The sequence below is a fragment of the Spermophilus citellus genome, assembly GCF_964194105.1.
Source record: "Spermophilus citellus genome assembly, chromosome: 9".
NCBI lineage: Eukaryota > Metazoa > Chordata > Mammalia > Rodentia > Sciuridae > Spermophilus > Spermophilus citellus.
The window spans coordinates 85614872-85641877 of NC_138191.1; the positions used below are offsets into that span (position 1 = coordinate 85614872).

General features: G+C 33.6%; 1 protein-coding gene across 4 annotated transcripts in view; it reads right to left on the reverse strand.

The window, feature by feature from the left end:
• Positions 1 to 1279: 1279 nt before the first annotated feature.
• Positions 1280 to 27006, reverse strand: part of LEPR (leptin receptor) — a gene marked incomplete at its 3' end in the record, with an annotated part of 187561 nt that continues 161834 nt past the window's right edge. For 3 of the 4 annotated variants that reach the window (XM_081305679.1, XM_081305678.1, XM_081305677.1), the window contains 6 exons: positions 21598 to 21814; positions 19831 to 20013; positions 18280 to 18375; positions 16338 to 16443; positions 15306 to 15381; positions 1280 to 2092 (listed from right to left, as the gene is read on the reverse strand). In XM_081305679.1, coding sequence (XP_081161805.1) covers positions 1280 to 2092; positions 15306 to 15381; positions 16338 to 16443; positions 18280 to 18375; positions 19831 to 20013; positions 21598 to 21814 — 1491 coding nt within the window. Of the gene's footprint in view, positions 2093 to 3001; positions 5455 to 15305; positions 15382 to 16337; positions 16444 to 18279; positions 18376 to 19830; positions 20014 to 21597; positions 21815 to 27006 lie in introns of those variants that run through there. The other variant, XM_081305680.1, reaches the window with a different exon arrangement.

Below are 27006 nucleotides of genomic sequence, written 5' to 3' on the forward strand. Positions count from 1 at the left end.
ACGAAATGTGCAAGTTTCTTAACCTAGATTGTTGTCCACTATGCTGGGCTTCGAATTCTCTTGCCATATCAAAAGCTCAAATAATAAACTTCTGCATTAATCTTAAAGTCAAGGGTGAGATCTGTGCAAACCTCACATAATTTTTCAACCAGAAATTTCTTCTTAATAGATTCTATTTGATTGCAATTCAGTTGTTCTTTAAAAACACAATTACTAGCATTGATAAGTTATCGATGATTTAAATCTGAATTCTGGTTCCATCACCCATTAATGCTGTGACCTTGCGCAAATTATTTAATCTCTTAATCTTTAAAAGAAGTATAGCAACACATCTCATACAATTATTGCAATAATTGAGTTGAAGTATGTAAAGTATTTGTACTGTGACTAGTGTATAGAGAGAATCTGAGGGAGGGAAAAAAATGGTGTCCATGTGAGTGGGGCTGGGGAAACACATTGACTCCAGAGTGGTGCAGAATGACACTGGCCATGTAGTTAGTTATATTTCAAAGAGAGGAGTTTTAACAGACATTGTTTTAAAAACTACTTGTGCTATTATCAAAACACTGGCTATGGGTCCTGCCATTCTAACAGATGATTTCATTCTAAGCTGTGTAACTTAAATTTAGTGCATGACATTTGGCTAATTTGTTAGTCTTCACAAGTATAACCCCTCAGACCAGAGCTAAAGTCTCTACTTATGTTCAACATTTAATGATATGCCTACTTTAAATCATACACTTTGGTAGCACAAAATACAAACACATCACATACTTTCAAAATCCATAACTATTGAGTATAAATGTGTGTGTGTGTGTGTGTGTGTGTGTGTAAGGGAATTAGTGCAAAACAAAAGCAACTGAAAGTAAAGCAAACACACCCTTGAAACAATATCTGTATCTTACAAATATTGGTGAAAAGCCTTCCTTCAGATGGTGGTGTGATACAGAACACTTTTTTTTCTTTCTACACAGGTCTAATATTCACAAAAGATGGTACCTGCTGGGCTTGTTCATAGCTAACAACAAGAGACCTTCCCACGGTGGCCTGTGAATAGAATTATTTGTAGTGTCTATCTGCATGGCTAGGCTCATGAGGGTTTTCTCACCTTTTTGGGGTCTATATTAGAGAGGACAAACAGATATCATTAATTTTGGAATCATTTTCATATTTGACTCTAATGATTTTCTCTGGTGTTCCCCCATTTACAACAGTAAAGCAATATATTATAGGCCACGTGATCCACTATAATACAATTCTGAAGGTTTCTTAAATGGAATCACACAGTTAGGTCACACATCTTGTTTTCCATAATCTTATGTGTCTGAGTGGAACAAGTTTGAAACTGGGGCATGTAAGATACAAAAGTCTTCTTGCCAGAAGTTCCTAAGTTGAAGTTGTTCTCTACAAAGTGGGAACAAGTGTCCTGGAGGATTCTGATGTCGGTGACTAAACAGTGTGCTGGAAATGGGCATAATACTCCTGACTCATCACTTTCTCTTTTTTTGATTGAGGTGACCCCTAAATAATAGACAGACTTTTCACTATTATTTTCTTCAGGGAACTTTCCCTCCAGTTCCAAAAGTTCATCCAGTCCTTCTGAGAACGAAAGGTGTGGTGAAATCATATTGGGATGCCGCTCTGATAGTATGAAAAATGCCTGGGTCTCTATCTCCCAGGAGCTATTAGAGAAAGAATGTTTTGATGGAGAATGTTTGCTAGAGAAGCACTTGCTGACTGAACTATGTATGAGCCCCTGCTCTTCATCCGTTTCGCTTGACTTGGAATTACTGACCAGTGTGGCGTATTTAACTGAGGGTTGTCTCTGGCTTTCGTCCTCACAGACAGCCGGGATGCTCCCAGCCTCAGAGATGTGAGGGCTGTTGCCCTGGTCACTAATACAGGCAGAATCCTGCTCAAGATCTTCAGCTGTCAAAAGCAGTGAGACCATAGTTGCTGGCACCATCTCATCTTTATTTTTCCATGGTGTATCAACACTGATGTCTTCTGAAATGGTTTCAGGCTCCAAAAGAAGAGGACCAAATGTCACTGATTCTGCATGCTTGGTAAAAAGATGCTCAAAGGTTTCAGGCTAAAAGAAAAGACACATTTTAATGCTCAATTATATTAAAATTTTTTTCATTATGCCATGCTTGCAGAAATCCAAGTGTATAAGGTTAATAATGATGGACATAAGTCAACCCCCAAATGAACTACTTTGAAACTAAATATACATCAAAAATCATAAAGGAGAGTCAGCTTTAAGTGTTTAAAAGCAGAACAGGACAAACTTAGGCTAGAGTTCTTTTGATTCTGTGAACTACACCATCCTCTTTGCCTTTCAGTATCTTCATCTGTAAAATGAGTTTAACATTTGCTTTGTTGTGATATGCCTAGAATTAAATAAAATAGTGTCTGCAAGTGCTTAGCTTTCAATTTAGAAAGATGACTATAATTATAAAATACTATCTGCTGAAGAATTTCTTATGTTTTACAGTAAATTATATTTCAACAAACTGAAATTTAAGTCCCCCAAAGGAAAAAAAAAGGTTGAAATAAAATAAAATGAACAAAACAACTTGTCTAAAGATACTTAAAAGAGGGGCTGAGGTTGTGGCTCAGTGGTGGAGCACTTGCATAGCATGTGCGGTGACCTGGGTTTGATCCTCAATACCACATAAAAATAAACAAACAAAATAAAGGTATTTGTCCAATTACAACTAAAAAAAATTTTTAAAAGATACTTAAAAGAACTATTTTATGACATAAGATATGGTACAGAGGTAAAAGAATCATGAAGAACTATTTAAGAACATATCCGCCTTATATTGAGATGCTGCTTGAGGTTATATAAAAATAAGAACTAATAATGCCTATTTGTTAAAAACAATGATGGTGAGAGATGGTAACAGACTTGTGAATTTCTATTCTTTATACATAATTTCATATAAAATATACACAGACATATGGAATGAAGACAAATACACAAGACAAATGTACATCATATTTTTTATAAGAATGATGGTTACATCACAACAAAAATCTTGCCAAGCAGCCACAAATCAAGAATCTGTATGCACAAAGCTCAATTCATACAATATAAACACAATGAAAAATAAATGCAAAATAAAAAATACTGTGGATGCATCATATCAAAAAACTAACACAACTAAATTTAATGCTACAGAACATGTGTTCAATTTATATATCATACACGTAATTTAACTTTTTTCACAATTTTTAAACTAATAGAATGAATTCAGTTTTTGGTTGCCTGAGACAATGGTATCCTCAGCTGTTCTGAATGGCAAGTATATTCCATACAAAAATGCAATTTATTTAGTACAGTTTCCAAATCTTATTAAAACCATAAAGGAATAAATATACCAAACACTAAATATAATAATAATGGAATAGACTTACACATGTATTAAAATACTATATAAGGACAAATACTGTGTCAATACAACTCTATTATGCTACCAACTTAATATAGGAAGAGAAAACTATTCCTATGCCTATTTTTCTTCTAACATAAATCTATAGGTTTCTGATTATCTTCCAATATTTGCTTGGTCATTTTTTAAGGCTTCTACTACACATAACCATTGAATTGTCTTAAAATTTAAACAAATTTAGAAATTAACATCACCAAATAATTAGATGCAATGAATAAGAAAACCAAAAAAATGTACAAATAGGATGAAAATTCACATGTGTTCTTCAAACAACCTATCTGATATATTTTATGTTCCCTAAAACTTCATAATGGGCAACTAATTATTGAAACCAAAAATTGCATGTGTCTTAAAATGAATTTAGGTGGAAGACACTAATACCAAGAAATTACATACTCATATACTATTGAAATATTATTTTATCAATGGGCCACAAATGTCATCAAAACTTCATTAAAAGTATGTTTGTTTAAAAAACTATTTTGCACCAGACACAGTGGCACATGCCTGAAATCCCAGTGGCTTGAGAGGCTGAAGCAGGAGGATCTCAACTTCAAAGTCAGACTCAGCAACTTAACGAGGCCCTAAGCAACTTAGCAAGATCCTGTCTCAAAACAAAAAATAAAAAATGGGCCTAGGGATATGGTTCAGTGTAAAACACCCTTGGGTTAAATTCCTGGTACCAAAAAATAAAAATAAAAATAAAAAACTATTTCACCATATGTATCTAATTTTTTTGAGATTCTAGAACAATCCAGGCATATGTTAAATATGTATTCAGCTGGTAAGGATTAAAGGATATCCTTTCATAATTTCACACTTAGATTTCACATTCCAATGACATCTGTTAATAGTCAATGGAGGGAAGAAAAGAGACACATTCTTCCTGTTTTTTAGTTTTTTAAAGACATCCATATAAAACTATGAATAAAATCTAAGTTACCCATAGATATCCTAAATCTGAATATTATTTGGATTCATCACTAGACACTTTGGTTTAGTTTATAAGCACACTTAGCATGCTAATTTCACAGAAGTTGCAAGTGCTCTTATTTTTTCGGAAGAAAAATTATGTCCTCACCATGAACTATCTGTAAAAGTTCCAAAGAGACTCCCTTCCTTGCATCACTGCACACTTCCCTGACTGCCAGAAGTCTTGGGTGGTTCAGTGGAAATAAATTAAATTTAGGCAAGAATTGCACAAGGCGGCTGGACTGGAAGTTGTTCTTTTCTGATCTGGGGAATGTGACCTGAGCATGTAGGGTTATCCTGATGTGAACTGTTAATTTCCACCGTTCTGTGACTAGCATGAACTACAAATTCTGGCTTTCTTTGAATTGAAATGAAAGTTAGCACTGAAGTCATTTTCAAAACTATTGACAACTGAAATTCCCAGATTGACCAAAGTTAGACACATCCAAGCTACAAGGCACTCAAAAAGAAACCCAAATGGGTCAATTTATAGTCTCAAGTGTCTATTAAGGAATCTCAGAGAAAATTTTTGACATAAAAATATAAACTAAATACTTTCACTACATTCTGAGTGAGATGGAGTCATTGTGTTTGCAAAGATGTGTGCCAGAAGTTGCAGTTCACCTCATTACAGGATTACCTATTAGGTATTTGATAATATCTAGTAAGTATGTTATGACAGCAACAGTCATTTAGAATCTTATGACCAGGAAATTGATAAATCAAAAGCCAGAAATCATGAATATTATTTTTTTTAAACCAGATGGCCTGAAAATTAATCATACATTCAAACTGAACTGAATTCAAACCTATGAGACCCAGAGTTACACATCTATTTTAAATTCTAAATGAAACATAATCCACCATATATTAGTTATCAATAGTTTAATGTTTTTTTAAAAAAAAGATTTGCTCTCCTTCTTCAAAATGTAAAAATCTTCTAATACTCTATGGACTGTTGGGAAGTTGGTACATTGGGTTCATCTGTAGTGATCATGATTAGACTTCAAAGAATGTCCGTTCTCTGTTTAGATAAAATAAAAAAAAATAAGAAAGCAAAATAAAAAAAATGACTCAGAAAACAAATGATAAAATATTTAAAAACACTTCTGTTGTTTTGGTCTATAAGTTCTTCTGCTATAGCAACACATCCTTTTTTTTTAGGAAAGTGAACCTTTTTTTTTTTTAAACCAAGGTGGCTTCTCTCATTTTTTAATGGTACTTTAATATTGCAATCTAAAGATAGTTTTAATTGCCACAGGAATAAAAGAATAAGTAAAAGGAAAACACAAAGACTGGAAAAATATTACTGTTGGGATAAAACCAACAGTTATATTGGAGAGTTTGCAACAAAAAGAGAAAGTAAGGCAGTGAGAAGAAAAAATTTTAAGAAACAAAGAGAAAGATGGCCAAAATGGTGAAAAATAGAACCACAGAACCAGTATGATGAATTTATTTTTCTCAAGGCAGAAAAAAGATCTAAGAAATAATCTGGCCCAAGACTCTCTTCATTTGCTTAGATAAAGCGTTGAGGCCTGAAAGATTATTTGGTTAAAATTACAGCTTTTTGAAGCAAGCTGTAAAATTTACTTAAAATTTTTGAAAAGACTGACATAAATGTAGATAAAGAAGCATGTCAGATAAAAAGAAAGAAAAAAGCAAGCCCCAAACAAAAATAATGAAATGGAAGATGAGAAAAATACTGTAAAATAAATTAAAAATGGGAAGGAATGAAATGAATTCAAGGTAAATTAAGAGTTTTAAGGTATATTCAACAAGGGAAGTTCAGCTAATTTGCATCTAAAAAAAGGGTACAAATCAAACCAATAAAGGTTATAGTCTTACATACTGTAAAGCCTGAATTATAAGAAAAGCAAGGTTATTGAGTTACTGCATTTTCCTATGCCAAGAATTCAATCTTTATTTATGACTAATTTTTAAAGTATAAAGAAAAATGGCATAGAGAAAAATTCTGATTTAAGAGGCAACAGGGAATGAGTAATTTTATTCATTTCTAAAAATGGAAAATAATTAGAAGAGCATGGGCCACAAAAAATGAGCAAAAAATTAAGGAAGACCAGGATATATCCAGGTGGACTACAGCTGAAGAGAAAGTCAGCCTGCCTGGCTGAATACACTGCAGCTGGTGACTGAAGAAGTGGCCAATAAACACACAGAAGAAAGGAGACCACAGGCTAAAAACAGGCCTGATGGGAGCTCTGCATGTGGAATGGGGTTCTTCTACTCTCTGCTGAACTTGGAAGCACCTTTGTGCAAGAACAACCTTCCATACCCAGATTAAGGGTTTGTTCTTAAAAGCAGCTGAGGAACTGTGAGAAGAGACAGCAATTGTGAGATACCACTATGTCGGAGCACATCTTTTCTCATTCTGGCCAGAGCTTTGGCTACACAACTGGCATGGCAATCCCTGCTATATGCATGGCTACCATTCCGCCTGTCTGCTGCTTCATGCAAATATGAAAAGGAAAGCCAAGTACTACCAGATACTTGGGGGTAGTCTGAGACAAGAAAAGTCAATATAAATAAGTGAAAAACATGACCTAACAGAAATGGAAGAATCAAGAAATAGAATTTTATATAAGCAAAAAAAAAATCCTCTAACTGGAATTTCTAGTACTATTTCAGAAAACACTGAATGCATAAAACTGGACAACAATATTCTGAAAAATCATACTTGGAAATGTGCAAATAATAATGGCAAATAAAAATCCAACAGCAGCATTGGAATAATAGAGGGTGGCAAGATTAACAATGAAAAAGAAAAAAAGAAACTCAGAAACTATTAGAGATTAAAATAATGATAATACATAGAAGATCCATTCAGAGTGCTCAACTTCCAACAAATACAGATACTAGAAAGAACCAAATGAGAGGAAATAATCAAAGAAATAATGGAACTTCTTAGAGTTAACCGGGGATAACTCTAAGAAATTCAAATTGCTTCAAATGGTAACCCAAAAATGAAAAAATTACTACCTTAGGCTCAATGCTGAAATTTCAGAACATCAAAAATAGAACGTATATTTTTAAAAAGAGAAAACTGCAAGTAACCAATGAGAAGCAAAATTTCACATCTGACTTCTCAGAAGCAACCAGGGACACTAGACCATAAAAGACAGGTATGGTTTCAAAGTTCTTCTGGAAACTTTTCAACCTAGAAACTGACACTCCACCAAAATTATGAGTAAAGGAAGGTGGAATAAAAGAAACTCCGACACACAGAGATCGAGACATTTCACCCATATTTGAGGCATCTGTCGAGGATGTAGTTAATCAAGTGAAAGCAGGGAAAGAAGTCTAGGAAATAGTAATGAGCAGAAACCAGTTAAGGGAAGGTTCCGAATAATAACTTGTAGCAATTTTACAAAAGGCCTAATCCTGATTGAAGTAGAAGGATGGAGGGTCTCCTTGGCAGAGTGTGCTGCAGACAGGTCTCCAGTGAAGACAGGGACTGGATGAAATAGCTCATACAACAGATGTACACAGAACTTGAGATGACAGATCAGACAGGCAGAGTGACAATTAGGAACTCTGGGGAAAGAAGAAAAACTAAAAATGAAAAAGATGAAAGCAACAATATTTGGCATAATTTTGATCAAATGGAATGTTTCTAATATATTTTCTAATACTCCTACGACATTGAAACCACCAAGAAATGTAATCACATTATGGTTGTGCAAGGAACAATACTGACATAATCAAAACAGTATAAATTCAATTTATCGGTTTTTTTTTCTTTTTAAAAAATGAACCCATGGACAGATTATAACACAGAACACGTTATCAACCCTGACCTAAGTGTAGTTATAATTTCCAGAGATTAGGAAGTGAGGGGGAAATGGAGGGAAATGCAAAATGGGTAATGCATTTAATAAAAACAGGTGAGGAACTCCGAGGAAGTTTATTTGATAGAACAAAAAAATGAAAGCTTAAGTAGATTTTTCTGATGTTGCAGAGGAATTGAAAAAAAGTAGTAGAAAAATATGTGGTAGGAGCATGAGGAAAGAAGGGGAGAGAAAAGTACATGGTGGGTAAAGTCCTCCTTTCAGCCAGAAACCAGCAGTTCGTGCACAATCCACTGTGACAGAAGCATATGGTTTTTTAGAAATGTGAAGATGACCTGTTAGAAAAATTAAAAGCAAGACAGTTAAAGTAGTGGCATTTAGAGAGCAAGACTAATTTCAGGGCGGAGTGGAGGAGTAGATTATATTTTCATTAAAAATTTTTCTAGACAATTTCATTATTAAACCATGCACATGTATTTCTTTCAAAAAAAACTTTTTTAATTATGAGAAGTATCCAGACATATACCTTAGATAATGAAGGGACATATATAACCAGACTTCCTGAGCATTTTTGTAATAAATAGAAAAAGAGTTCAAACAAATATCCACTAGAAGTGGATTGGACAAAGGAACTGTGTGGCATGTTCGTGTGATAGACCAGTGTGGAGCAGTCCAGGTATATAAACTAGGCTAACTCTACATGGAGAGAGCTCAAAACCAAAGCTGAGAGAACAAGTAGTTTGGAATGAATCATGTGGATGGTATGTTAACATTAGCAATTCCCCAAGGGATCACTGTGCATTGGCCACACGTGCACACATGTGGGTGTAGGAAATATTTAAGTACAACTAGATGAACAGAAGTGGTAGCTCTACAGAGGAAGGAAAGGAGGGATTAGAAAAAGGAAGGGAACAAGTGGAACAAACTTTATCTGTGATTCTTACTTAAAATAAGGCAAATATGGAAAATTTCTAAAATTTTATAAGTATATAATAGGCTAAAAGACATTTTAATATAATCCCCCCACCATGTTGTTTGTTTGTTTTTGCAGTGCTAAGGATCAAACCCAGGGCCTCACACATGCTAGGCAAGGGTTCTACCACTTCGCTACATCCCCAGACCCTACATTATTCTGCTTTTAATATATTTACATTTTCTGGGGGGGAAAAACTGAAGGGGAAAAGGAAGTATAGCATGCAAAAGAAAGATTTTGAGGAAATTATATTAGAAGGAATTATATATGATTAATATAAAATATTATATTAATTACCTTTGGTTGTTACCCTACTGTTATTAGTAAAGTCTGGCATATAGTGCTTTAAATAAATGTTTTCTTGGGGCTGGGGATGTGGCTCAGGCGGTAGCGCGCTTGCCTGGCATGCGTGCGGCCCAGGTTCTATCCTCAGCACCACATACAAACAAAGATGTTGTGTCTGCCGAGAACTGAAAAATAAATATTAAAAAAAAATTCTCTCTCTCTGTCTCTCTCTCTCTCTCCCTCTCCTCTTTCTTAAAAAAATAAAAATAAAAAAATAAATGTTTTTCTTTTAGAGAGATATCAAAATACTGGCTTTAAAAAGACTTTTTGCATCTTTGATTTGCATAAGTCATAAATCAAAGGAAGGAGAATGATAGCTTAAAAAGTGGAACAGACTAATATTAGAGAACATTTTAGAGATCAGGCTGGATGTCTAGGATTTACAGATACAGAGCCATTTCATAAAAATCAATGCTCCTGGCTGGGCGCAGTGGTACAGGCCAGTAATCCCAGTTACTCGTGAGGCTGGAACAGGAAGATTGGAAGACTGTAAAATTAGAAAATTAGAAAAATTAAAAGCAAGATAGTTAAAGTAGTAGCATTTAGAGAGCAAGACTAATGGCAGGGCGGAGTGGAGGAGTAGATTGTATTTTCAATAAAAATTTTTCTAGACAATTTCATTATTAAACCTGCACATGTATTTCTTTCAAAATTTTTTAATATTATGAGAAATATCCAGATACAGACTTTAGATAATGAAGGGACATATATAACCAGGTGGACAGCCCTGTCAACTTATAGAGACATTGTCTGAAAATAAAAAGAGGTAGAGATGTTGATCAATGGCAAAAAGCCCTGAGTTCAATTCCCAGTATTGTAAAACAAAAATGTTTCTAAAAATCTGAATTTGGAGAACAAATTAAAGAAAATATTTTATATAAAAATTATTACTTCCTTAAAAAATGACTGTATTTTAATTATTTTTAAAAATGATGGGATACTGTGGTCTTTGTTTTATGGTACTTTATAGGGGTTTTATTTGCTTTTTTATTACTTTTGTTTTAGAATTGGATAAACTTCATTTTATTTACCCATTCATTATTTGAAGGTCATTTTTCTTCATGTTTCGATTATCATGAATAATCCTGACATGAAAATTCATGTCAAATTTCCATGTGAATAAATTACTTCATTTTATGTTGGTGTATACATTGGAGTGGAATTGCTGAGTCTCATATTTAATCTTTTGAAGATATGTCAGACTATATTCTAAAAGGGTGGTACTATTTTACAATCCATCAGAGTAGATGAAGGCTCCATTTCTCCACATTCTCACCAATATTTATCCTTCTTTTATAGCCATCCTGCCAGATGTGAAGTGGGACGTTTGGTTTTTGACTTGCATTTCCCGAATGTCTAATGATGTCAAGTATATTTCACTTTGTAAGCACAAATGGTTATTTCCATACCTCCTTTGGATATATACCAAGTCAGATTTCTTGCCTATTTATTTACTATGTTAAAACATATAGACATGAAATTTACCATTTCCATTATTTTTAGGTATGTAATTCAGTAGTATTTAGTACATTAAGGAATAGACACATTATTATTATGGAACTAATGACCAGGGTATCAGTTTGCATCAGATGGACCTGGGTTGTAATGCAGGTTTTTATATGTACTGGCTGGGTGGTCAAGACATGCTACTGAACTACTCTGAGATTCAGTTTTGTCATCAGAGAATACTGGGCTCTTTAACCTATGAAAGAATTAAATAAAATAACAGATATGAAAGCACAGGACAGGGAGTAAACTTGTCATTTTTTCTTTGGTAACATAAAGTGAGTTTCACTGTATTGTTTTTTCTTTAATATGTAAATTTTAGTTATTTAGGAGATTAAAGCAGAAGACTAGATATAATATTTTTCTCTTTTTATGAGAATTTTTATCATTAATAAAATCTTTGAAGTTATATTTTTCACTCTTTAAATATTCCTACTTTATTAAAAAAAAACGTATTATTTCTAATTCACCTGTTAAGTCCTAGTAATAAACTAAGCTTTTGTGACTGTTTAGAAAATATCTTCTAAGATTAGAAAACCAAATATTTGCAAAGATAAAAAAACAATCAGTCTTACTTATAAGTAAAGATTTTCATATCTTCTGTAAGTATCAAAAAATTCTTTAATTTACCAGAATCTGGAAATTTTTGGTGATATTTCGTTTTTCTTGTATGTAAGATCTGGCGGATGACCAGCTAGGCACCATGTTGATCTTCAGGGTGTGTTAAAGCAGACAGTGGGGTAGGACAGAGTCCATGACAAAGTCAACCACCCTGTACCCACTCAGCAGTTCTTTGTGCCAGCGTTTTCTAGACACAGGGAAAGTCATCTGGTGTGGATTCGCACTGCACCTTGCTGAGGTGGGCCTGATCTTTCCCTTGCCAGGTAAATACTTAGAAGCATGTCCATGGTGGTTCCCAGGTAAGGTGTCGCATGAACATGCTGAAGAGAGAGGATTTTAGTTCTTTCTAAGAAATAATAAGATGGTCATCCATGAATTAATATAGACTTATATATAGAAGTTTTAATCTTTATTTAAATAGGTAATTATTTTGACAAAACCTTTATATTTAAGAAAAAGAAAAGTCTCCAGCTTACTCTTTCACCTCCAGTCCATTTCCAATTTGTAAACATGCTCTGATCCGTCCAACCACATGGCTTTGCAGGTGGTCTTACCAGAGCCTGTGAATAACTATTTACCTACCAGATCTTGGGTCAAAGGTCAAGATTGTGTCTATGCATTCTGGAAGAACAAGGAGGCTTGTGTAACTGGAGCAGAGTCTTCAAGAGGAGGCTATCAATACAGACAGAACATGTGGACCTGGAGGTGTTGGAAGGATTCTTACTGCACCTTCTTAACTGTACCTACTCCTCCCCACCCCACACACTACACCAGGCCACACCATAAGTTCTTAGCACCACTGTAGTTTATGATTGTAATGTTATTTCTATAATAAACTGGTTAGTGCTCATCTTTCCCTGCCAAGGAATGTCCAGTACTTTCCCGGCCAGGAATGTGCAGTACTTTTCTTATTATTACAACACTATGAGATAACAAAGTGACTAGCGTAGGAAAGGTATTCAATAATATCCTAAATGAATGAAATAAATACATGAATGAATGAAAAATGAATAATCTATTTTAGAGAAGCAAAAAATACAAGTTCTTCCTATTCTTTCAATCTAGTCACTCTTCTTTAACCTTACTGTCTTATTTTTTAGATAGGAGAATTGCTTGAAAATCTGTTCTACAGATGAGCAACAACCTAACCTTATATATATATTTGCTTCTTGAACAAATGAATGAATGATATATATATATATATATATATATATATATATATATATATATATATATATATATATATATACACACACACACACACACACACACACATACATACACACACATATATATGTATATATGCACCTGAAATATAACAATAGAAAAAAAGAGAAATAAATGTTTTGTAATTGACAAAAATCAGCAACTCTGTTGTAATAAAGGGAGACTCCATGGTTCACAGTGAGCAACAGCACAACCAAGGAGTATGCAGGCCTGTGGCTAAAGTCAGGTAAGGTGCAGTTTCCATAAAGAGAAGGATTATATGTGAAATTACACTCCCGGCTCTTCTGAAAATAGGGCATTGCTTTCTTCTGATAAAAGAGTATAACTCAGTCTTCTGTATTGTTAATTATGCTTACAATATTACTTGTGTATTCATTCATTAATAAGCTGTAAATTACTTTTCCTAATTTCAAGATCATAGACCATTGAATGTTCTGAAATCAACTTACTGGGTTACAAAGAACATTTTTAACAAATGAAATAGAATTTTAATAACATTATATTCCTTCTATTTTAAGCAAGTAGTGGATTTTTTGTTTATTTTTAACACTGAAATACTACTTTTAATGACGTATAAAATATTTTAAATAATCTTTAATAATTCAAATAATGTAAGTTAAACTTAAAGTAAATTTTTAAATAATTATAATCAATAATGATGAGGATCAATGAGATAATTTTATACATTCCTGACAGGAATATAATCATAAATTCAATGTTTTAAAAAATGTTTTTATTAGTGCATTATAGTTATACATTGGGGTTTATTTTGATCATACAAGCATGGAATATAATTTGCTCCACCTGTACATCTTTTGTTTTCCTTTTACATCTCTATATCTATGTGTGTACTTGGCTGAAAGGTGAAATATATTTCTCACTGTGGATCATGGTCAAATATAGAAGTATATAAATATATATATAGAAAGTCACTGCTTATAGAACCCCCCCTATAGGCTCCAAAGTCAGACAAGTTGGAACACTAATCCTGGCTTTAAAACACTACCTCTTCTACAAAATGGAGCTAATAATTAATCTAAAATATGTAAAATAATATCATAAATAATAATGACTAATATTTATTGAGACCTTTCAATGTCATGAAAGGTCCATCTCCTTTAATCTCCAAAACAACCCAATAAAGCTAACTTAACCTTATTTTACAGGAGAGGAAACAAAGATACTGAGAACTGAAGGGACAGTCTATATGAACCCAAGAGTATTATCTCAGTGATCTGCACATAAATAAGTGCACAACCTTGTTAGGAACTACCAGCAATTATTTAATGAATCCTACTTTAGCATCTTGCATGGAGCAGGAAAAGTTCACAAACATGTGTGATGGATAAAATGCAGTCCTTGCACTCAGAGAATTATCCACAATAAGGTCTAGGAAATTAAATAAGACAGAAATTCTTCTGAACTATATTCATGAAAGGAAAGCTTGGAGAAAGAAGGGTGTAGAGCAAGATCTTCCCCGAAGAGGAAGACTCTGCATAGCTAGAATGAAACAGTAAAGGTACAACCAAGGCCCAGGGGAAGAAACAACTATACATGAAGATTGACAACAGAATGTAGAGAGAAGTGTTGAATACTAGATTAAGAATTTGTATCCTGTAGCCAAAAAAAGAAAAAACCCCACTGAAGACTAAAATGAGTAATGATAAACATGTAATCGCTAATACTACATAATAACCTCTAAATAATTACTATTTTAAAAATTGTGTATTTTGACATGAAGAGCAAATTTGATTTTTTCAGTGTTATAGGTGGAAAGTCAACCTTGTTCAAGGAAAATTATGAGGATTAATAAAAACATTCATTAAACTCTAGAATTTTCTAAAATATTCTATTATAGAAGTAAGTTCAAGGTTTTTTTATAGGTAACTATTACATAAAGTATTTTAGCTTAAAGGGGAATATCTGCATAAACATGGGTTTTTATGATAAATGCATTTTTCAGTTTGTAGAGTTTGAGGACAAGATTATTGATATAATTTTCAAGTTTCCTTAAATAATTATGGACATTAAATCATAGTTTAAATATAACGACACAAAGCCTTTTGCCTAAAGAGAATTTATACCAAAAAAGTGGCCAAATATCTATTATTCATCATATTTGATCCTTAGTATTCTACTATTCATTTTATTTTCTACTATGGCCAGAAGAAATATATGCATATTGTCAAGTCATATATAAGCTAGTACTGAATTTCTTTTCTTCCTAATTTCAAATACCTGCATTCTGATATTTTAAAGGTCTAAACAGACTCAAATTAAAATGAATTAAATAAACAAAAACTCTTATATCTTAAAACATGTTTAAAGTTTTAGAAATCATATGGCATCTAAAATGCAATCTTACATATTTTGGGTTAAAAAGATTGAAAAAGTGACCTTCTGAAAATTGAGTCCTTGTGCCCAGGAACAATTCTTGGGGTTTGGAACATCTTCCCATAACAGCTTCTTCATTCTACAAAGGATAAATAAATAAGTCATAAGAATTACAGAAAAACATGCATATTGAAAACGCTAAAAGTTAATGAATATACAAAATAGAAATTGGTCCTTCAGGGCAGTTATGCTTCAGCAGGGTCTAATTCGTTTTTACATTCTGTCCCATGAAGAGTGCCATCAAATTTCTACCTAGAGCCAAGTTAATGATGCATCATAATAAAATAGCTCATTTTATTGAAAGCTTGTGCCAGGCAACAGGCTAAACACAGATTTTTTTGCATAGATTTTCCTCAAAAAATAAAATATTGAAAATGGCTGCCACATGGGTGTCAAAAACAAACCTATCTGATAGAGCCCCAGCAACTCAACTGACCAAAAAACAAAAACAGATTCTGAAATCTCTCCCTCTTTTTTCCTAGAAGATAAAAGTCTCTATAGAGATTTGGCATGTGTGAAATAACCTCAGTGGTCAGGAGTTCTCAGCAGGGAACGATATGGCAGCCATAGAACCATCCAGGGAACTCAAGGCCATTTGTCTGACAAGCCAGGCAGGGCTGTTCTCTAAAGAGCACAGTGACTGCTCACTGCAAATGAAAAACTGCTCCAGGTCACAAATAAAGTCCATTTTTAAAGTCCTGTGATCACCACTAAAATCTTCAAACCAAATTTGAGGGCTCCAAGAGCCATTTTTATCACATCCAAGAATATGCCCAGGCTTCTATTTTTAGTCTATTAACTCCTGAGTATATAATAAGAGGGGTTAAAAAAAAAGACTCAACTAAATTCTTCCTTAAGGTATATGTTGTTCTATGAAATTGAAAAGTCATTTCCTGAAAGCAAAACTTTTTACTTTATACCATCTTAACTGTATAATGAATACATACAAAAACATTTAGAATACTTCAACATTCATGATTTGAGTTTTAATCTTAGAGCTTTTGCCATAAAGATTCTTAACATTAAGTACAATACCTTTGGTGTGATATTAACAATGTTCCAAGCAGTAAGACAGACGAGGAAATAATTATCGGCACAATTACATATAGACCTGCATCATTCTTGTGTTTTTCAATATCATCTGAAAAAGAAATATAATTCACACAATTCAGATACTTAAGGCAATCTTAATTTCTTTCTGTATCAAAATTATAGTAGACTTTTTCAGATTTCAAAATAAATCTTTGTCTTAAAAAATAAGAGGGAGACGAAAGTATATTATATTCACATTAATGTTTTGTTTAGCATTATACTTAAGACCTAGCAAAAATTTTTTCAAAATTATTTATTTGCCATGCCACTCCATCAGATTATCTTTAGATATGAGTCAAAGTATCAAACTTGTGATGATGACACAGCCACATCAATGTTTATAATGGCTCAATTCACAGTAACTAAGCTATGGAGCCAAACCAGGTGTTGAAGGACACCTTCAGCAGATGAGTGGATAAAGAAAAAGTGATACACACACACACACACACACACACACACACACACACACACACACACACTTTGGAATGTTACTCAGCTATAAAAAGAGTGACTTTATGACTTTTGCTGGTAAATGGGTGGATTTGGAGACTATCATGCTAAGTGAAATAAGCTAATCCCAAAAAACCAAAGGTCAAATGTTCTCTCTGATATGTGGAGGCCAACACACAAGAAGGGGGAGGGAAGAAGAATAGAAGTTCAATGGATTAGACAAAGGGAAAGGAATGAAAGGGAGGGGGGATTGAAATAGGAAAGACAATGGAATGAATTGGACATAACTTTCCTATGTTCATATGTGAATATACCACCAGTGAAATGCCACATCATGCGTAACCACAAAAAATGGGAAGTTATACATCATGTATGAATGATATGTCAAAATACACTCTACTGTAATGTATATCTAGATTTTTTTAAAAAAGTTTTCATGATGAGTCGTAGCATCTTCTCCCAACAAACCCAATCTAAAATACTTGCTAAACTTTATCTTGTTCCCTCCAGACACACTGACCTCCTTGCTGTTTCTAGAATTACTATGCTCATTCTTCAGGGCCTTTACATAAGGCTACCCCTTTGCCTGCAGTGTTCCTCCCTTTTCTGGCCTTACTAACTAAAGCAACACATTTTTAACTCCATCCCTTCATCTTACTTTTATTTTCCTTTAGGTACCTATTTCTATCTGACATTATATTTTACATACTTTCTTTGTCCATCACTGCCATTAGTGCACTGGAGTTTAGGCTCCATGATGACAGAATCTTATGTTCACCCTTTAACCTCCAGTTCTTAGAACAATATTATTTCTTTGCCACGCCACTCTATCAGATTACCTTTAGATTATATCAATAAATGTTTGTTAAATACTGAAATAATTTTTAAAATTATTTTCATTCTAAAATCAGATAAAGTGTTTCTTTATAAAAACTACATTATTGGGAACCAAGCATGGTGGGGCACACCTCTAATCCCAGCGGTTTGGGAATCTGAGGCAAATTCAAAGTTAGCTTCAGATGTTTAGCAAGGCCTAAGCAACTTAGTGAGACCCTGTCTCAAAATAAATAAATAAAAGGACTGACGATATGGCTTAAGTGCCACTGGGTTCAATACCCAATACCAAAACCAAAAGTATATTATTGGGTTGTTTGAATTTGAAGACAATTAAAGAAAAATAAGATCAAATCATTGGTAATTCAAGTACAATAAATCACAGCAGAAATATAAAAGGTGCAGTGAATGTAACTGTATAACTATCTATTTTTATTTTTAGAGAAAAGATATTTTCTTTTAAACCATCCTATTTTACATTTATATAAGACTTGACTCTTCCATGATCTCATCAGAAAAAGAATAATCCAATGGCAACATAATTTCAAATAAATCTGGAAACACATATCAGTGTAAAATGATCTAAAAGAAAAACTTTTACCTTGGGTGAAACTAGTAGTTATCTTTGGTTTTCCCACTCCTTCCATAAATACTGGGTAAAGACTGAACTGATACTTCTCAATAGGGATAAAATGATCTGAGGAGGAAAATACAGTAAAAGTTCAATTCTGCTTAACTAATACTGAGGAGACCCTATTTTTTAAAAAAATATACTGTTTTCCAAACAGAAGTCAACAGTTATTTATAGACTGAACTGATGATGGAGTTTTGAAAATAACCTAAGCATTCCACACTCCCTAGTAATGATAATAGTTTTCCAAACAACTTTTCAAATATATTACTCAGACACAGAAGATTGTGATTTTTCAAAGGTGTGTTTCAGTTATAGCCACTATGTTCAATTCAGAATAAGAGCTTTCTTTCCTTCATTTTTTTCAGAATAATATGTACTCCCTTCTCTCCCTTATCCTCAAAGTAGGTAATATTTCCCTTCTATAGGAATTTAGTTTACTTAGTTTCCCCAATCAAGGTAATTGAAAGACTAAAGTCTTGTGAAATCCTTCGCAAAGCGGTTGGATATGATGACCAAGCCTCCTCTTGCAATATATGGAGGTCTAGATACCAGGAGAATGGCCATGCTTGTGGCAAAGCTCAAAGACCTAACAAGGATTTTCATGATTGTTAATAACATGTGAATATTATTCCAGAAGAGGCAGATCTTTTTGAAGCTTAAATTCTATATCCCCATTATTTAAAGAAAGGCAGAGAGAGTAACCACCTAGACAACAGTGGTCATGAACTCAGTTCTCTATCAAGAATTTATAAACAAATTTACCCTGATGCTAAATTATAAGTTTCTGGAATGAAATGAAAGTGTAAGTCCTTTGGATGATTTTCTGTGATAAGATCATGGTAATCCTTAGTTTACCTACGTACTTTCCCTTAATCCTTACTCTGACTTGGAGAGGCTGTATTAAACACTTACAATCTGTGCTTTACATGTCCCTTGGGATAACTGTTATACTGCTGAGAGATCACCCTGGCCTAAGAGGTTACTTAGATGCTTAGATTTGTGGCCTACCACTCCTACTCATTGCTAGTGACATTATAAGCGAGTACATACTTTGGGAAAGCAATTTGGCAATAGTTTTAAAAAGGTAAAGCTGAAAGCAACATAAATAATCTCAAGTAGTTTAAGCAGATTTGGAAATAAAAAGTTATATCGCATTAAAAATAGAAAGGATTGGGTCAAATATATGTGATATATGATTACAATGATGTAAATTATTAAAATGAAAAAAGGTCAAGGGAAATAGAATCACATGTTTTGATAAGGTGATAGAAGTATTAAGTTGGTAGCACTATCTATGTTTTTAAAGTTTTCATTAACTAGCTAAATTATTTAAATTAATTTATACAGTATCATACTAATCCATGAGCCAAACTTTTTAAAATACAGTAAATTTAGGACTGGGTATGTAGCTCAGTGGTAGAGTGTTTGCCTCACATGCATGAGGCCTTAGTTCAATCCCCATTACCACAAAAAAAAAAAAAAAAGAAAGAAAAGAAAAAGAAAGTATAGTACACTTACCATGGATATAATATTTCTTAACATTTGGAGGGATTCTAAGCCATTTAATTTCATCATCTTCATGAAGATTTTTCCATTCAATGATAAAGTACTTGAGACGGTAATCGCTGGGTGATAGCACCCAGGAAAGAATCACACAACTGCTGTTTAAAGGATAAACACTGAGCGACTGCATGAGATTTACTGAAGGGAAAAGAGAACATTTATTTTTAAATTAAAATTAATGAAAATTTATTAATACCCTAGAGGAACTTATGACCTATTGGATGAAGGGAGAAAAGACAGCAGACAATTTATGTAAATGTAATACATACCAATTATTTTTCCATCATGAGAGTCACATAAGCAGAGAGAGATAGGAATACATGATATGGAGGAGAAAAATGATTCCACCTAAGATCTAAAAAAAGGAATTTTCTCGAGAGTCAAAATTGTTCTCAGCTGGAATCCTGCACAAGCCTATTAACCATCCTCTAGGATTCTCTCCAAACTCTTCTCTCCTGCTGACACAGTGATGCTTTCAAAGCAAAAAATCTGTTCATTTTAATACCCTCAGCACAGATTCTGACTTAAAAGCCTCCAGTCAATTTCCACATCTGAGCCTAAAATTCCTATCATGCCTAAAAGGCTCTGAGGGCTAAGTCTCAGCCTACTTCTCTGACTTTTGCAAATTTCTACAATAAAGCCATCCTGGTTTTCTTCTTTTCTTATCCTGTGCTAAAAAGACTTTTGATCAGCTGCTCCTCTGTTGGGACCAATGTTCTTCACCCCACCCCACAAATGAGGAAATCTAACTTCTATTCACACTTCAGATTTCAATTTAATACCATTTCCTCAAGGTGACTTCTCTGATCCTCAATGCCAGGTCATGTTCCTTTTTATTTATTCATTTTTTAATTTCATAAAATTATATTCCTTTCTTAAGGACACTTAGCTTATAAGTAGCCTATCACTTGTATGATTATTTGATTCATATCTATCCCATCCATTGACTCTGACTATGCCTCATTATAGTTTTTTCTCATGTTGAAACTTCCCCACTTAGCACACTGAAGCATTCAACAAATACTTCTAGAACACATTTACTGAAAAAAATTTAAGCATAAATGTTGTACTGAGCTTGTCAAACTTACAAGAAGTTTACACAATAAGTTAAAAAATGTTGCATTTTTATTAAAAACTTATACTTTGAATATATAATCCAGAATAGAAACTCCTATTGAAAGTGGTCCTTGATTCTCTGATTAATCATATATCAAAATTAATGAAAAAGGGTTTGCTACTCACAGTAAATGAAATCTACAGTAATTTTCAAATCTCAGCAATTAACCTGTAGCCATAACATGTCATATTACTATGAATGTGTAGTGTTTTGTGTATAAAGTATTATATGTAAATATACCACATAGTATAAAGTGCATATATATAGTAGACTATCTATACTATATATTTATACATAAAATACTATGTGAATTTATTTTTGCACATGCACATAGAAAGGGGACACTGACCTACAACCTCCATTGCTCCAAAAGTTTAAGTATTAGATTTAGTAGAATATTTTCAATTATTATAATACCATTTCAACAATGTTCTATCACATGAACATAACCTGTGTATACTATATTTTGTTATTTTTCAGTCAAAGAAGAGAGAAAGCATGAAAGAGAACCCCAGGCTGCTCAGAAGATAAGTTTAAAAGGGAATGCTTTGCAAAAGTTAAATATTAAAAGGGACAACAGATTACTACCCTGTATATCTTCTTACCTTTGCTCATAGCCCATGACAATGTTAAATTAAAATTTTCAAAAGAAGCACCAATTGAATTGATGGCCAGAACTGTAACAGTATGTGCTTGCTCTGTCCACAAGAAAGTGGATTTGGTGTGATTTCCCACATCTTCTGACCATGTTCTATTGTGGGAAGTATGATGCTTTACCACATATCTCCTCACACTGCACAATGAGTCATTTTTCATCAGGGGCTGTAGTAAACATAAAAATTGATTAGTTTTAAGAACACAGTGCTTTTTATATCAGCTGAGCTCATGCAGCTTTTATACATTTGCCATTGTGAGGCAGGAATCAGACCAGGCATTGCCTATTAATAATGCGGAGGGACTGGGAAGGTGGGGAGAGATGGAGGCTGCCTGGGACCACAACCACCATACAGATGTCTGGGTAATTATGGAGCATAGGAAACTTAATCTCCCCCCCCACTACCCCCACATTTTTCTTTGTTTTAGTTTTTTGTTTTTTTCTTAAGACTGGGGGAATAAATCCCTCAAAAATAATGAAGTAATGAGATAATTAGGACACTTTTCTAATAAGACACTTCACTCTAATTTTAGAGAAAGAAAGAATGACAAGACGTAGGGTTTCCTCATCTCAAAAGCAAATAAGAACTAACTCTCATATTCTGTAAAGTAACAAGAAAGAGCTAAGATGATATTACTCATCATTTACATTAATCCTAGTAAGATCTGTCAGTTATTGCTCTGATATGCTTGGAAGATTGGGGAAAGGTTAACAAACAACAGAGGCTATCAGCATTTCTGTCCTATAGTTTTATTTTTCTCAAATCACACTAGGTCAAAGATTACTATGTAAAATATATACTGAGTACAACTCTATTCTATTCTACAGAGCTTAAAAACATACCCAACTTTTCCAATCATCTTGACCTGTTAGAGGTAAGATTAAAAGCTACCAATCCCTTATAAAGCCATAGAAAGGTGACTACATACTAGAAATCTGCTTTTATTTTTTCCCCCATTTAGATGCCTCTAAGTCAGAAATGATAGAGAAAAACAAACACATGTATTTCTTAGAATCCTGTGCATAGATTGGGAGTAAGATGTTAGCAGCTATAGCAAGAAAGAAATATCTCGAAAGTCATGCAAACTTTGAATCTTATTTGAATAATCCATGTCAGTTTTAATATACAAATATTTATTATTGTAATCATCAATAATAAACATCTACTACAAGATGCTATAGGCTCATCTTATATAGTTCCTGCCCCAGCCCTAACATTAGCCATTTCTCTCAAGATCCCTGTTCCTTTCTTTCTTTTTCTTTTTTTTTAAACATTTCTGATTGTAAATGGACACCATATGTTTATTTTTTTATTTTTTATGTGGTGCTGAGGATCTAACCCAGCGCTTCATACATGCTAAGCAAGCACTCTACCACTGAGCTATAACCCCAGCCCCTGCTGTTCCTTTCATTGGATAATGATATTAGAAATAAATCTGGGCATGCTTCTTATACTTGAGTGTCATTACTTTTAGCTCTTAGCTTACAAATCACGGAAATGTACGTGTGAATTAACTCCTGCATATACACATATCTCTAAATATTCCCTCAAAAGTCCACCTATACTAAGCTAAATATGAGTTTATATTCCAACTCGAATCCATGATCATGTTTCCAACCCTAATTAATGACCATATGGATCACTCTAGCCTCCTCCCCTTGCTTATCTGTAACCTCCCCTTCCAACAGTGAGAAACCTGTGTCTCATCACTTGCCATTCATTTACTTGTTCTATTCTAGGATATGTATGGTGGTTCAATACTGTTAGTCTATACTCTCATGAGAGACACATCAACTACATTTCAGTGTTTATTGTGGTTTCTTTCAGCTTTAGTAGTAAAACTCCACACCTTTCCACTTACTTAAGGACTTTTCTCCTACCACCTTGTCATGGTCTATATTCCATCCTGGGATGTTCCAACATCCTTGGATTTTTTAAAAAAATCTACATGCGTTTCAAATCACTCCTTGTGCTATAAAGCTCATGGGTTTTGGCAAATGCACAGTGCTATATACCTATCATTTCAGTATTACACAGAACAGTTTCACTTTTGAAGGATATCTTGGTTGCTTCCAGTTTAGAGTGATTTATGAATGAAGCGGTTTGAACATCCATGTGCAAGTTTTTATGTGAACAAATAAGTTTTCAAATCACCTGGGTAATAACTGGGAGTGCAATGCTGCATCATATGGTAAGGCTACATTTAACACTTTAAGAAACTGCCAAACCTTCCCAAGTGGAGGGATGATTTTGCATTCCTACCAGCAATAAATAAAAATTCTTATTGTCCTGCATCCTCATCATCAATTTGTATTTCAGGGTTTTTTTGTTGTTGTTGTTTTTGTTTTACTTTAATCATTCTAATAAGTGTGGAATGGTATCTCATTGTTGTTACACTTTGAAAGTCCTTAATGACAAATTTTGTTACGTGGTTTTAATATTTTTATTTTCCATTAGTATATTTACTTTGGTTAGATGTATGCAATTGGATTGGTTTCCTATTGTTTAAATTTTAAGAGTGCTTTGTGTAATTTGGTTATAAGTCCCTTATAAGATAACTTTAATCCATTAATTAAAAAAATAAAATATAAAATATAAAAATAAATAGAAGACTGACCAGTAGAGGAAAGGGAACAGGAGTAGAAGGAGGGGAGAGAAGTGCTGGGGACTGAATTGGAGCAAATTATATTCCATGCTTGTATAATATTGTCAAAGTGGACCCCAATATTATGTATAATTACAATGCACTAGAAAGAAAGAAAGAAAGAAAGGAAGGAAGGAAGAAAGAAAGAAAGAAAGAGAGAAGGAAAGAACCTTCAAAATCTGAAACACATCTGGTCCCAAGCACTTAGCATAAGGAATACTTAACCTGTATTAGAACATGACCTAAAGTATAGTGTGAACATGCATTGTTCATAGTTATAAATAAATAAATGTAGGAAAATATATGAATCTCCCATGCAAAATCTCAATAATTTAAATAGATCCTCCACTCTCAAGGAGGTGGAACATACAGCTCTCACTCCTTAAGCAGGGACAGTACATAATGAGTTTATTCCAAAAAGTACAAAATGGAAAGGGGGGAAAAAAGAGTAATTTCACATGGAAAGGGGGAAAAATGAGTAATTTCACAATGGGAAACTGATAAACTACCTCAGTCAAGTGAGCAGCATTAGAACCAACTTTATTAAGTCACATTGGTAATATGCAGCCTTAATATGATATGATGGAATGCCTCTTTACATCAGTGGTCTTTCTCCCAAAAAGTAAACACTAGGGAACATCAGACAAAACCCTTTTGAACATCAGACAAAACCCATTTCTATAAAATATCTAACCAGTAATCCTCAAATAAGTCAAGTTCATCAAAAACAAAGGTCTAAGAAACTTTTACATCTAGGAAGAGTATAGGGTGTCATGACTACTGAAGCTTTAATGTGATGGACCAAAAAGAAATCCTTCAGTAAAAAACTAAGGAAATCTCAATCTGAATAAAAGAACTTCAGTAAATAATAACATATGTTGTTTAATTATAACAAAAGTATAATGTTCATCTAAAATGTTATTAATAAACTTGATATGAGATAGATGGGAATTTTTAAAAACTAAGGAAATCTCAATGTGAATAAAAGAACTTCAGTAAATAATAACATATGTTGTTTAATTATAACAAAAGTATAATGTTCATCTAAAATGTTATTAATAAACTTGATATGAGATAGATGGGAATTTTCTGTATCTTTGCTATTTATCTATAAATATAAAACTGCCCCAAAATGAAGTTTTTATTTAACTTAAAGCCAGAGGAAAAATACACACACACACACACACACACACACACACACACACACACACACACATTGTTCTTATCCTGTGGTCTTGTGGCTTATTCATTATAAACCTTTGGGCAAATTTTACCCCAGAGGTTTGAGAAGCACAGCCCTGGGGAACATCTATGGTTTGGTTCTTGAATGTCCCTCAAAGGCCATGGATTAACGCCTTTGTCAATAGCTTGTGGTGCCACTGGAAAGTGGTGGGACCTTTAGAAGGTGAGGCCTAGAGAAAGGAAGTTAGGACATTGTGGGTGTGTCCTTGAAGGGGGTTATTGGGACATCACCCCTCCCTCTTTCTCTCCCTTTGCCTCCCCTCCACAGTAAGGCAGCCAGTTTCCCCAGCCATGTGCTTCCACCATGATGCTCTGCCCTGCCACAAAGCCAAAAGCAATGGAGCCAACTGACCATGGACTGAATCCTCAGAAACTATGAGTCAAAATAAATCCTTCCTCCTCCCTGTAAGATGTCAGTTGGAAAGCTGGCTAACACAGGAACCATAATCACTGACTTAGTACCTCATTTTAGGAAACCAAAATAAAATCATACAAAACGAAGTTAATGAAAGATAATTCAGTTAACAAAAGGCATTCAAGTTCCTTGAAAGATGGTAGATTAGTAAGGGTCAATCTCCCTCCCTCAGAACAACACTGAAGAACACACAGAGTTGAGGTGTGTATCATGACGGTCACTAGCTACGTGTGGCTATTTAAATTTAAATAAATTAAAGTTTTTTTAAAAAGTGTCAGTTATTAATGCAAACTTTACATTAAAAATATTGAAATAGAAAACATTCAGAAATTGCACTGCTTATTAGCTAAATGAAATTGTATAGTATTATTGGATTTACAAACTAAAAGTATATAAACTCTTATACATCCTAATTTTTCAGGCAACCACTTTCAAACATGTTAATTCACTCCTGAGAACTGAACTTGAGTCTCATATTTAGGGTGATATAAATACTACTTTATTCCCAAATCAGTCTTACATTTGGTGTCTACTGATCAAATAATTTATTCACTTGGGATAAAAATCAATTCATTGGGAGAAAGAATACTCTGGAATTTTTATCAAATATCCATTGTTTATGGAACATTATTTATATGTCATTAAATTGATAGAACAGTTTCATATGTCTTAGATGCTTTTGAGCTATGAGGGGAAGACCACATTTACATTGTTCAGGATTAAATATAAGGCAGTTTTGGGACTCAAAGGAACACTAAATATCATTTGGTCCACTCTTACATTTATACAGATGAGTAAAATGAAGCCCCAAAAGTCAAAGTATAATAGTAATAGCATAATTATAAAATGATAAACTGAGAAAAGAATGAGAGTCTGTACTAACTCCAGGCCAATGCTCCAGTTACTATACATCCTATCTCTTTACATTCTATCACTATACATCCTACTCACATTAAAAAATGAAGTGAAAATATGGGATTGTAGGTCATTTGAGAGATTAATATTGACAGGATTATAAACAATAAGTACATCTTTTAAGAGTATAAACATAAAGTTT